Here is a 13,604-nt window from a genome sequence, read left to right as displayed (position 1 = left end):
CCCAGAGACTCTAGGCTGCACCATTTTAGATGGGAACAAATAAGAGGCTCCGGAAGCTTGTGCCTTGTCCCTGCTCATCGGTCAGTAAGTTCTTACAATGTGCTGGGCACCTTGCTCTGCCTTACCAGTTCTTCTCAAAGAGCTTCTATTCGAAGGGGGGAGACTACATGCAATATGAATAGAGTCTGAAGGGCCTGCCTTTAGTAGTAGCCAGGGGGACCAGAAAGACCTCCTAGAGCAGGCGGCACCAAAGCTTAGGCTTAAAGGAAGGGAAGGGAAAGCATTTCAGGCATGGGAACCATTGGGTGCAAAGGTGTGGAGACGAGAAAGTTATGTTCAAGAAACAGCAAGTGAGCCAGGATGGAAGGCTATTAGAATGCTTGGAGGGAAGCATAAAGATTAGAAAGGGCAGAGAGACAGGTTGTGGAGAGCTTTCCATACCTCCTCCCACCAAAAAAGGACTTTGTATTGGACTCTGGGGAGGTGGGGATCAAGCATGGTATATTGAGCAGGGAACGAAAACTTGCTTCGGTTGACTTTGGAGCTGGGATTCAAACTGCCATCTCTCCTAACTCCAGTCGCATGTTCTTTCCATGGCACCACAATGCACATGGCTTTTGGCCATTATTATTATAAATATGGGCCTGGCAGAATTGATGTTATTAGTGAAATACTGGGCAACATCCTAGTCAAATTACCATTTACTAAGTGTTTACCATGCTAGGTATTGGTCAATGTCAACTCCTTCCTATTACCTCTGCCCTGATTCCTTCTATTCCTTGTGCTAGTGTCATGGGACCTTAGAGGCATCCAATCCTACACCCTCATTTTACAGAAAAGGAACTCAAAGCTCAGCAAGCACAAGTGACTTGTCCAGGGTCACACAGCTAGAAAGTAGAAGAGTTTACATACATTGTAAAGGCAGAGCCCATATATATAATAATTCACAACAGAGCCACCCTTTGAATTCAAGTCATCTGTTTTCATATCTGGAGTTCTTATTACAGTTCTATGCTCCTCTTTGTTTAAGTGCTCTTTACTCATTCTTTTTTGCTAGCAAGGTTTCTTATCAACAGTAAAAGCCTTGTTGATAGCAGATATGGATTTCTATGTGTTCTTTGCACTTCTGTTCTGCCCATGATCATATACATACATACACACACATTTTTACCCTCATATCTAATTTTATTTACATATAGAAAATACCTTATACCTAATTCTTATAACAGTATCATATTAAATCTAAACTAAAGGCAATATCAGTTTTAAAGCAGGTTATTGTATTTGTAAGTTATTTATTATTCAGTTGACTAATTCCTCTTCTATTGTTTGTAGAGATCTCTTCATTGGTAGATTTTTGGTGATAAATTCTTGCTTTTCTTTGAAATGAATCTGATTTTCAAATAGTATAGTCATTTTAGTTGAATAGATAATTCCGGAGGTCTAATCCTAGTTGTGAGAAGTATTTGTAGTCAGTGTTGTAGCCTTTCCTTTGTTGTTTTTGAAGGTCCACTGTTACACTCATTGTCATTTCTTTTAAGTGATTCCTTTCTTCTTTTTTGAGGTCTGGAGAATCTTTGTAATTCTGTAGTTTTGTGATTATGTATTCTGGTGAATCAAAGCTGGTATTTTTCCTTGCTTGTGGCATATGTTTCTACTTAGGCTCATCAGATCATATACTTAGATGTACAATGGCCCTCAGAGGTGTTGTTGTTCAATTGTTCAGTCCCACTCTTCATGACTCCTTAAGGGCTTTTCTTAGCAAAGATACTAGAGTGGGTTACCATTTCCTTCTCCAGTGGATTTAGGCAACAGGATTAAGTGACTTGACCAGGATCAGACAGCTAGCTAGTCAGTGAATTCAGGTTTTTCCTGACTTCAAACCAAATGCTCTATCCACTGAGCCACTTAACTATAGAGGTAGGCTAGTCCAATCACCTCATTTTACAGGTAATGAGATTTATGGCACAGAGAAGCAAGATGACTTTCTCAAGGACAACATAGAGAGTAAGTGGTAGATCTCAAAGTCAAACCCAGGTCCTCTGATTCCAAATCCAGTCATTTTTCCATTGTCCCTACACTGTAAAGTTGTTTCATCCATGATAGAATTTCTTTTTCTGATTAGTTATTCAAATACATTAACTGAATTTTTTGTTTCTTTTTTCCTTTTTTGTATTTTCTAGGATCCCAATTAACCTAATGTTTGCATTTTCTGCTTTGTTTTACAAATTAGATATTTCATCCTACCTATCCTTTAGTTGAGAAGTAGAGGTCAGAAGTGTAGAAGATAAGGGCTGACCTTGGAGTTAAGTATCATCATAATTATAGCATTTATATAACATGTTGTGGTTTACAATATTATCTTATTTGGTCCTCACAACAATCTTGGGATGTAAGTACTATTATTACCCCATTTTATAGAAAATTGAGGCGGGGGGGGGGGGAGGGGGGAGTTAGGTGACTTGTCACATAGCCAAGAAATGGCTCAGGCTGGATTTGAATTTGTTTTCCTTATTACAAGTTTAAGGCTTTGTGTTAGCTCACAGTCTTTTTTTTTAACCCTTACCTTCCATCTTGGAGTCAATACTGTGTATTGGCTCCAAGGCAGAAGAGTGGTAAGGACTAGGCAATGGGGGTTAAATGACTTGCCCAGGGTCACACAACTGGAAGAGTCTGAGGCCAGATTTGAACTAGGACCTCCTGTCCCTAGGCCTGGCTCTCAATCCACTGAGCTACCCAGCTGCCCCCGTAGCTCACAGGTCTTACAAAAACAGGTGGTGGACTGATTTTGGATCAAGGGTATAATTGACCTCTGCTACGTTATAGAAGAGGTGCCAATATATATCAGAACAGTGAGTTTTCCACACTGGGAGTTCCCTACAAGGACAAAATCAGAGGTCTGAACTTCCTCTCTCTTTATCTCCCTCCAAAACAAACCCCAAACCAAAATCCACTGATTTGCCATTTCTGGTCTTTGCTGTTTTCTGGGTTGTCCCTCAATTTTATTTTTATTATTTATTGATCGTTGTTAGATTTCATTGTGTTTTTGTCAGTTCTGTAGATGTTTTAGACCTTGGGTATCATTTGTCATCTTAGTTTTTGCTTCAGTTCTTCTTGTGTCTCTGTAAAAGGCAGCTTTAGTATCTTCCTTGAATCCCTTTAACATGTTCCTAAGCCAATTAAAATTTCCCATGGGCACCTTTTCCCATCCTGTTCACTGATGCTTTAACATGGGTTTGTGGAGGAATCTTATCCCTGAGGTCATCTGCCTTGCAGAATATTTATAAAAACGGATTTGCATGGGTTTTTTTGCTTTGTTACTTATTTTGTTGGTTGGGGCAGGAGTTGAGGGGGTGCATTATATGTTGCCTGTGGTCTGGTTGGTTGAGGCAGTAGGTAGCCAGAGAAAGGAGAAGGGGGAGAGTTTTCTAGAGAGTGATGAAGGGAGGGCCCTAAAGAGAGGGACTCTTGGTAGGAGTATCTTAGCCCCAGGTGAGGTACCCTAACTTCTCCAAGATGGGGCTGCCCCAAGGGAAGCTCCATCCTCTGTTTCTGGCTAAGGTAAAAGGGTACGGAGTAGCAAGGAGCACCAGTGGCTTTTATCACTTAAGTTGGGAAAACTTTCCATTGAGTAGGATGTATTTAGCATAGTTTATGATTTCATATTTAGTGTGATCCATCCAATTCTTCTGGGAAGGTAAGACATAAGACATTCTTTCCAGAGGACTCCCCAGTTCTCTAGGGCTTTTAGGCCATTTCAATTGGTCTTTAGTTTGACTCATGAGTCAAGATACTGGAAACAAAGAACTCCTCTACCACTATGGGCTACAGAAACAGGAGATAAAGAGGCTAGAGTTGATAAAGCCATGTACAGTGTAGTGATCACTGAAACCATGAGATCACATGAGATATGAGAGAGAGAGAGAGAGAGAGAGAGAGAGAGAGGAGAGAGAGAGAGAGAGAGAGAGAGAGAGAGAGAGAGAGAGAGAGAGAGAGAGAGAGAGAGAGAGAGAGAGAGAGAGGGAGGGAGGGAGGGAGAGAGAGGGAGAGAGAGGGAGAGATGGAGGGATAGATAGAGGGGAGAGAGAGATGGAGGGAGGGAGGGATAGATAGAGAGAGAGAGAGAGTGAGAGAGAGTGAGAGAGAGAGAGAGAGAGAGAGAGAGAGAGAGAGAGAGAGACAGAGAGAGAGGGTGAGATAGAGGGGGGAGAGAGAGGAAAAAGACCTAGTAGAGGAGATGGAAGACTAATCTAGAGTTCTTTCTGAAGGGGATCCAATAAATTACAGTGCCACAGACAAGAGAAAGAAGCATTTCAAGGGGAGAGGCTATAAAGAAAAATCATTTCCAGGATTTTAAGCAGAAAAGTGAGTTGATACTTGTACTACAAGAATGAAGACTGAGGAAAGCCCATTAGATTTGCTCCTTAGGAAATCAATGGTGACTTCCAAAAAGGCACTTTCCATAAGGATGTGAGAGCAGAAGCCAACTTGTGGGATATTAAGGAGGGAGGCAGGGATGGGAGCCTCAGATCACAGATTTAGAAGTAGACATAAACTTGAGGAACATATAGTTCCTCTCCCTCATTTCCCAGATAAGGAAGCAGAGGTTAAGGGAGATTTAAGTGATTTGTTCAAGGGTGGCGGAGTAAATTAGGGGAAAGATTTGAACCCAGGTCCTTTGATTTAACATCCAGAAATCTTTTCACTTGGGATAGAGTACAATGGATCAGCTCATGTCTGGTGCAGCTAACAGGCTCGGGAGGACACTAGGGGCATGATCCCCAAGCTCTGGTTGTTCCTGACCAATTCTTCCAGAGTAATTGGGGTGTCTGACTATGGCTCTTCAAGTCTCCTGTGACAGTTGGCCAGGTTACAGGCAGGTATCTCCTGTAGAGATGCAGGAAGGGATCATGAACACACAAAGTATCCCCAGATGCTGAATTCAATGAGCTTTATTAGAAAGGAAAAGGGAGTCTGCCACAATTACATCAGCTTCAGGGTTACTCCAGGCCCCAGTTGGCCTACAGGAGGCTTTACACACTCCAGAGGTGTTGGCGGCTCATGACAAAGCCTCAGAGTCCTGGGATTGGTCTGAGGGATTGGATGGCCATTCCCTCAGCAGAGGCTTCCAAGTTGTCTAGCTGGCACATGGGGGCTACAGATACTCCTGCAGATGAGTCTGAGATTTACAAGGTGTTTTACAAGCATTCCTCATGTAAGAATGGGAGCTCCAGTGGGTCTGGGAGGTTCTTGTGGAGAGAGTGGAGATGAAGATGTCCACCCCACTGTACTGGCAGGGCCCTCGGGCTTTGGGGAAACCAGCTTCCTGGGGTTTTCTCTTTTGAGGTCACATAGTCTGGATGAACAGCAATGGGTCAGTTTTGGTCAGTTCAGCTCCCAACCCTTCTGCCTCCCCTAAGCCAGGCCCCCAGGAAGTCTTCCTAACTTGGCCAGGGAAGTGTTGGCTTTCCCCTCACTCAACATGGCATATTTCTTTCCGACATTAACCATGTATATATTATCCATTCTGGCCACCTGCCTGGCTTGTCTAGACTAGTTTGTGCTCCTCAGGAAGACGGCTATCTCCTTTCTCTAGATTCTCTGCCCTCCTATAAGTGGTGCTCCAGCTTCCGTAAATGTTCCTTCAGTTCCAGAATGGCCCAGATGACTGCACCCAGTTAATGCTACTGGCCAGAAGGCCAGGAGAAGGTGCCGCCCCTCTTTCCAATGTTGTTGCCATCTTTTGCTTTCACAGCTACTGACAGACACACAGCAGCACTGATGCCATTGTTGGTGCCGCTTCTGCCCCCCCAAACCTGCAGGTGTTTACTCTCTGGCATAGACAGTCTGTCCAGGGAGACAGAGTACTGAAACTCCTCAGCCTCTTTGGGGGCCTCCTGCCATCTGAAATGTGTGCTTGCACTCTTGTTCTGGGGGTCGTGCTGTTCAGGCAGGCCTGTAGCTTAGCATCATGCCATGAGTTGGGTTTTAAAACAATATTCCCCACCACCCACCTTTATGCTGCAGAATTCTCCTGTTTTCCTTGTGCTTGTGATTTGGGGCTCCAGGTGGAAATCTGTCTGAACCCAGGACATGATCTCCCCAGCTTTCAGGAGGCACACAGCCTGGTGCAGGAGCCAGGGGACTGAGGAATCAAGGAGATCCTGCTCAAGTCTTGCATCTGACACTGAGTAGCTAAGGGAGCTTGGGCCACTCACATGACTCCTCCACATATGCGAATTCTCCCAAATGTGAACACCAAGTAGCAGATGGAGGTCACGTCTCACCCTGGGAACTCCGTACTTACACGACTGAGCTGACTGATCCCGACCCAAACCCCAAACTTTCTGGGCCATTCCACTTAAAACACCAAAGCTAAAACACTTTACTAGCTCCAGCCTGTGACTCCACAAGGTCAGGGTGAAGCCAGCAGTGCATGCGCTGCGCACACTGGCATCCTCTCACTGGCTGGTTTGGGCTAAATTCAGGGTCCTCAAACACAGCCCCCTCTCTCCCTGGCCAGAGCCATCGCAAGCATCCTTGTCAGCACCCTTGGTGGGAAGGGTCGACTCAAAGAGTAGCTCACTCTGCGTGCCAGATGTGGTGACCTTTGGATGCTTTTGCCATCTGATTAGGATGCTGTTTATTGAGCCCTTCAGAGACATTTCACTTGAGCCTTCCTGCCTGTTCTCTTCTGCTGGGGAAACAAGACCCCCAAGAGGTTGAGTGACTTGCCAGTGGTTACCCAGCTAATATCTGTGGTAGGAATTGAATTCAGCCTTTCTAACTGAGCACAGCACTGTCTACAACCAGGCTTTCACCCAGCAGAGGGAAATACAGTTAGTTAGCTTTGTATGCAAAGGCCGCCAGGTGAGCTTTTGTGTCATGGGGCAGCCAAATGGTTTTGGCCACCTTGTAGTGGGCAGTAAGGGGCTGTTCTGGGAGTTTGGAATGTTTGGTGAGGGCCATTCAGCTCATGGGGGATAAAGAGGGAGGGAACGTGCCCTCCAAGGACATTCATTGGGCCATAACATTCATTGGGCCATCATGCAGGGACTAGCTGCCCTCTGGACTCTAGGTACAAGGGCAAGAGGGAAAAGCCCCTGCCTGCCCTCCAGGAGCTTGTTGTCTGGAGGGCTGAGGGATGGCAGGATGTACACTAAGAAGAGCTCTGTGCAGAAGAGGAGGGCACTAGCAAGGGGGGGGGGCTGTGCGTGTGAGAGGGACAGAGCGAGAGTGAAGGGCAGGGAGAGGCAGACTAGGCCTCATGAAGGAGATGGGCAAGCTGGGGAATGGCATCAAGCAGCCCCTCTGCTCTCCTGGAGGAGAGATTGAATGAGAAGTTGGAGCTCCATGTTCTAGCTTTAACTGCGGCACATTTCCTGTAGCCGGGGGGTGCAATGGTTAGAACCACACACACACTTCTACCACTCTGCTAAAATCTAACGTTGTATGGCTGGCAGGCAATAAGGGCTTCCCCATTGGATCTGGGTTACCAAAGAAAGCCTTCCAAAGGTCAAGGTGGGAAGCCGGGGAAGAAAAGATCCCCCCCCCCCCGCCCCGCCGCCCACCCTGTTAGGAAAAGAGGGACCTCCGAACCAGAACCCTTTTACTGGCGGGCAACGAAACAATGCCGGGAAACCTGCCCGTGGCGGGGACGCAGAGGAAGAAATAGCAGGGACGGATCCGGTGTCTGGACCGACACTGCCCCCACCCCGCAAACAGACTTCCTAAAAGAGAAAAAAGAGGCAAACCCAGCGCAGCTGAAGGCGGGCTCACAGGGTTTTTCAAGGAGGAACTTGGAAGGAGCAATAAAATGATGAAAGCAGAGTTATAGGAAGGGGGCCTAAGAGACGGCCACAAAGGCAGAGAAAGGGAGCCTGTAGGCTCCGAGCCGCGGAGGACAAAGAAAGAGGTAGTAAAAGGAGGAGCCAGCTAGGGAGAAGGCGGGTGGGCGGGCAGGCGGGCGGGTGGACAGACAGACCTACAGGCTGACCGGCGGTTGGACAGACGGACCTGCAGTTGGGCGGGCTGCCTCAGGTCTTCCCTGAGGCAAGTGGGCAAAGACCAGAGGGAGGAAAGGAGACTTGGCAGCCCTGGTAAAATTACCGAAGGTCTGGCATCTGGAGAGATGTTGGGGGTGGCTGGGGGGCTTGAAGGGGACGCAGGGGACAGTTTTCACCTGCACTTAAACACCTCCCCCCTCCCCAGGCAGTGAGAGACAAAGGGCATCCTCGAAACTGCCCTCGGTAGGGGACAGCCTAGGCAGGGGATTGGAGCTCCAGGGTCCCGGCACCCCCTCTCCCCACAGTGTGCTGCTGCTGCTGCTGCTGGTGGTTGTGGCTTTGACTCTGGCAGAGCCTGAACTTGGAGGAGTGAGCTCCGTACTGCCGCCGCCGCCTGTTGCCCTGAGTGGCAACCCTTACTTTCTCCCGCTGCCAGCCGGGGGTGGCCGGCCCTTACAAACCAAGTAAGTGCAGGCTCAGGAGTTCCGGGACCCTAAGCCTGTCGGCCCCAGGGCCGGTCCCGCCGCGGGACAGCACCCTGCCCCTCCCAGCCCCCGCCCTCCCGCGCAAGCGCCACCGGGGCCACCCCCGCCGCCATGTTTCCCCGCTCCTCCCTGCACCCCCCCCCCCGCCGGCCCCCTCTTCCTCCCCTCCCTGGGAGGTCAGGCAGAGGCGCGGCAGCGGGGGCCGGGGCCAGAGACTTGGCCGCAGACCGGCGCGCCTGCCGCTCGGGCTCGGGCTCGGGCTCTGGGGACTGGGCAGGGCAGGGCAAGGCACCGGCACGGGCGAGCCGAGCGGGCGCTGCTCGGCTGGTGGGGTACACGCGAACCCCAAAGCCCGGGGAAGAGATCAGAGCTGCCAGCCCGAGGGCAGAGGAGCAGGGGAGGTAGCAGGAAGTAGGGCTCGAGGCTGCCGGCCCCCTGACCTGCGAGTGCAGGCTCTCTAGTCCTGACACTCCCGTAGCCGTAGCCGAGCCCCCAGACGCGAGCCAGGCTGGCTGCCGGCCGTACTCCTTGAGCGTGGTGAGTGATCCGCAGCGGAGGGGGGGGGCGCGGGACCTCTGACTGGAAGCCCGAGATCTGACAGTTTGAATGGGGAGGTGCGCTCGGGATCCGACGATCAGATCGGGTAGCCCCCCCCCCCCTCCGGCAGCTGCATGTCTCCGGGCACTCTCTCCTCCCCCTCTCCCCCCTTCTCAAGCTCCCCTCCCCCCTCAGCCTCTCTCTGGCGCTCCCAATCTCAGAGCGCGCCGTTTCCCGCCCCCTACCCCCGCCCCGGCCCCCGGGGCTGACGGCTCTGCGCTTGTTTGAGGTGCCTGGAGGTCTCCTCCCCCAGCCTCGTTCTTCTCTTCCCCCTCCTCCTTTCCTTTCAAGTGCGCTTCAGACCCCCGGCCGCGGCGTTCACTGGGGTTCGCCCTCTTCCAACTTGGGAGCCTGCATCTCCTTCCGCTTCCCCCCTCCCTTTGCTGCAACGCTTCTGGCTTCGGGTCCGACTCCCCTGACCTGGGGCTCCGGACATCTCGAGCGGACGATGGAGTGGTTCTTTAATCGGTATCACATAAGGTACGGACGCAAAGTTTCCCTTTGGGGGCAGGAAGGGCACTTCCTTCGAAGTCACCCCTTCCCGTGCTGCCCGCTTCCCCTAATGCACAGTGCTGGCTGCGGCATGGGGCGCGGCGACAGGGGAATGGCCGTTCTCTTTCTCTGGAGATTGGAGGCGGCGGTTTCGCGGCCCCGAAGCACTTTGAGCCGTTCGGGATAAAAAGGCGCTCGGGTGGCGGGGGCCGTGAGCCAGGCGTGCAGGTTGCAAACGTCCGATTCGGGGAGGCTAAAGGCTTTTCTCCGCGGCCAGGCACCTGTCTGGGGCTAGTGGTCTTAGCCGGGATCTCGCGGGCCCCAGACTCCGCCGAGTGTCGGGCTCCGTGGCGGTGGCTCGTTTCGGTAGTTTGTGGAGTCTTTCGTCGCTTAAGCCTTTGCCCGGGCACTTAGTTCCTACGGGTGTATTTTACTTGGGGGCTCCTTAACTGTGGCGACTCCGAGCCTCTCGTGGCCAGCGCCCCGCCCCCGGCCCTCCCCCACGCCCAGGCCGGGGGTTTAGCTGCACCTTCCCGGATTCCGTGGGCTCGAGGTTCGATGCCCTCGTTGGAGCGCCTCTCCTTAGCCTTCTCTGTAGCTCCAGAGCTGCGTCTCCCTCTCCCTTTCTGACCCCATGACCTCTTCAGAGTTCTATCCACCCCTCTCCGGCGCTTCTTGGACCGGTACCCCCCAGGGTTCGTTTAAACCGTCGGTAGGCTTCTGGTTCTCGGAGCCCTCGGGCTCAGGTTCGATCCGACCAACGGACTTCCCAGCGATCCATTTCTCGCCCCGTCCCCACCCCCACCCCACCCCTCCCCTCCCCTTTCTCTGAACCGCTTGCAGCTGTGCTGGAGATGGAACGCGGAGGAGAACGGGGGCGTCTAGCAGCCCCGTGTGGGGTTGCGGTTTAAAGCCAAACCAGAAACTTCGTCTAGCTAGTGATCACGTTTTTCGCTTAGAAAAAAATGGACAACTTTTCGTGAGCAGTTGTTACACCGAGCAGCCCGGCAGCAGCGTGCTGCGCCGCTCCCTGCCCTCCCCCTGACTCTTAAGCGCGGTTTAACCAACCAGTTTGTCATGTCCGGGCACCGCCACGGCCAGTTTACGCTAATTGGCATCTCCGCTGATCTCAAAGAGTAACCAACCATCACAGTAGCCGAAGGTCCCGTCCAGGGAGCAGCCCTTTCTTGGGCCGGGGAACAATGGGGGCACTTTCCCCGGAGAAGCCCACGAGCCTCAGTTTCCCGAGGTTGTTCATCTGCCATTTTTAGGGACACACTTTGCAAACTGTGCTGTGCAAAAAGGCCCCCTTCTAGGAGATCAGCGGAGGCCATCGATTACCAAAGGACTTTAATTGCCCAGACTTGCAAATCACTTGCAGTTTCTATTCATTCCCTCTGGGAAACTAATGATCTTATTGTGGTAGAAAGGCCGCGAGCCGCAGACAATGAGGGGGCCGGCCTCAGAAATAGGCCCCCCTCTCCCCGCTCTACTTTCCCTGGCCAGCCTTTCTCCCCAGACAAACTAGCAAGGACTAGGAGCTGTATTCTGAAAAGGGATTGTCCCGAGATCTACCAGACTTGGCATGATTGGCTCAGATTTCCTCCACCGCTTACCTTGATAAGGACAGAGCTTAAACCTTCCACCCAAGGGTGCCCAGATGCACAAACAGCATCCTGCGGGGCTTTAGCAGTAGCTTAGCTCTTCAGGATCGAATATTAGGAAAGAGACGGGGTCAGAGTTTGTCTTTGCCAGAGACCCCCGAACTTGATGGGGCTGATGCCACCTAAAACAAATGGAGTTTTCCTGCTCCTCCTCTGTTAGGAAGCATCTCCATTTTGTCTTGTGAATTTTATGTAAGCTGGAAGCATTTTAATTATGATCTCATTTTCCTGGAATTAAAAATGCAAACTTATAGTTTGATCTGAAGCCACGATTTGAGATTGTGATAAAGTTGTTTGATTTTTGTTCAGAATGTCATAGAAATCCCCAGAAATCTGGGCTGGAAAAACCTGTAGTGCTTAGCCTGGGGAAGGGGACCTTGGGTTTGGGGTTCGTTTATCTGCTCTTAGGGCACTTGTTTTTCACTGGAATCAGTTTCCCCTATTATTCTTTGCACTTTATTGCATGCATTTAAAAACCTGATTCTGAGAAGAGCTCCCTCTCCGGAGAAAGGTCTCAACTCAGCCTATCGGTGGTGGAACTGAACTTCCTCTTTGGGCATTCGATTGAGCCTGGGAGGGCCTCCTGGGATGAGAGGCTTGCTTGCCCGAGCTCACGCTGGTAGATCCTTCCTCACTTAGGGCTCTGGTTCTGACTCAGGAGTCCTAGTTCTTGTAACCTCGCCCATTTGGGCTGCCTTTCACTTTCTGAGATCGCCAGGAAATAAATGCTCCCCCCATTTGTTTTCTTAAATCTTTTGGGCCAAACCAAAATTTTCTTAACCCCTTGAGCTCATGGGATACTTGTACCGGGACACTCGGACTTCTTGATCTGAGGTCTGTACAGACGCTAAAGAAGATTTAAAAATTGGGGAGAATTTGCCTTGTCAGAGAAAAGAAATTTTCCAGGTTAATGAAGTTCTCAGCACTCAACGAATTTAATAAAATGAATTGCATTTTTTTTTATCACAGCTGCTCATTGGAACATTTAGATTTATTATAATATGGGATATTATCTGTATTTTCAAAATGTTTATTAGCTTGAAACTTTGCAGGTTATCATAACTTTTATTTTCCAGAGCAATATTTGCATTATTGCAGATTGCGGAGTGTTTTTCCTCACCAGTGAAGGTATGACTTGGACTTTAGAAATTTCTGTGGGGAGCCCTAGGATCCTAGGCAAATAAATCACTTAATCCCATTTACTTAATCCCTGAAAGCACCATGCAGTATTGGTTCTAAAATGAAAAGTAAGGTCATTATTGTTTTTAAGAGAAATTTCCATTATTTGGGGGAGGGAGAGTGTTGGTACTTTGATTTTATTGGTGGGAGAATCAATGTAGAAACTCCCATTGTGGAAACTTCTTTTCCTAATAAAATTCTCCAAAGAACCTTTGTTCTCAGAGAGTTTCCCTGGCCCTGGTGTAGCAGAGGCAGAATTTGAATCCAGTTTGTCTTGATATCAAGATCAGCTGCTTTGGCGCTGTGCCACCCTGTTTCATTTTAGGATGAGTTACCTGAGATTCCCTTTCACTGTCCAAAGCTGCGGTGTCCTTATTCTTGTTTGTCAAATGATTAGGACTGCATCTGGGCCAGAGTTACTAAAGGTTAGAGTTTATTTTTGGATTCAACTTTTCTTCACATCCCCTTCAGATTATGGGGCTCTTTTGGCTCAAGCTTTTGACATTTAGGGAAACCTGACACTGTTTCACAAAGGGGCAAAAACTTGTCCATTCATGTTTGAGTGAATGGAGGGGTTTCAGGAGCCCGTGCCCAACTGTTGAGGGTTCTTCTGCTTCTCTTAAGGGCCTGAAGCTGCCTCTTGGGGAAAAAGAGACTTCTCTGGCCATCCAGGGTATTTTTGGAGGGCACTTCGGGTAGTGGGTGGAGTGGTGGCCTTGGAGTTCAAGATTCTCTCTAGTAGCATCTTCTGCCAGGCTAGAGGTCTGGAGGGCTGGGGCTCCTTTATTCCCAACACTTGGTCCAGGGCCTGGCACATTCTGAGCACTTGATGATAAGGTTGCAGAGAGAGGAGCTTACCTTGGTCTGTTGAGAAGATAATTGTGAGAGCCTCCCAAGGCCCCCAGGATTTAAAGACAGAAGGGAATGGGGCTCCTTCTCTCCAGGCACTTATGTTCTGGGGGGAATGTGGTGGAGATAGGAGTATACAGCTAGTAAATGCACCCTGTTTGGCGGGACTTTGGGGGGTGGGGTAGAACATTAACAACAACACGATTAATACAAGTCAAAGTTTTGTATCTCAGGAGATATCTGAGTTAGCTTGATGGTGAGCGAAGGTGTAGAAGGGTTGCCCAAGATTCTGGGCCTAGGCACTGAGGGAATAGCAAGCTAGGATGCCATCA

At 49.8% G+C, this 13,604-nt stretch overlaps 1 protein-coding gene across 16 annotated transcripts in view; it reads left to right on the top strand.

Moving 5' to 3' along the window:
- KLHL13 (kelch like family member 13) overlaps positions 1-13,604 on the top strand; it is a 296,890-nt gene that overhangs the window by 160,399 nt on the left and 122,887 nt on the right. For 2 of the 16 annotated variants that reach the window (XM_056809597.1, XM_056809590.1), the window contains exon 1: positions 7,980-8,114. The exons of 7 other annotated variants lie outside the window; for them this stretch is intronic. Coding sequence is in view for 3 of the 9 variants with exons in the window: in XM_056809594.1 (XP_056665572.1) it covers positions 9,537-9,568 (32 nt within the window). In the remaining 6 variants the exon portion in view is untranslated. Of the gene's footprint in view, positions 1-7,979; positions 8,115-8,347; positions 8,471-8,642; positions 9,029-9,300; positions 9,569-13,604 lie in introns of those variants that run through there. 7 more of the 16 variants (XM_056809600.1, XM_056809591.1, XM_056809602.1 and 4 more) reach the window with 5 other exon arrangements.

Source organism: Monodelphis domestica, chromosome X (genome assembly GCF_027887165.1).
Source record: "Monodelphis domestica isolate mMonDom1 chromosome X, mMonDom1.pri, whole genome shotgun sequence".
NCBI classification, from domain to species: Eukaryota; Metazoa; Chordata; class Mammalia; order Didelphimorphia; family Didelphidae; genus Monodelphis; species Monodelphis domestica.
This window is presented reverse-complemented; position numbering and strand designations above follow the sequence as displayed.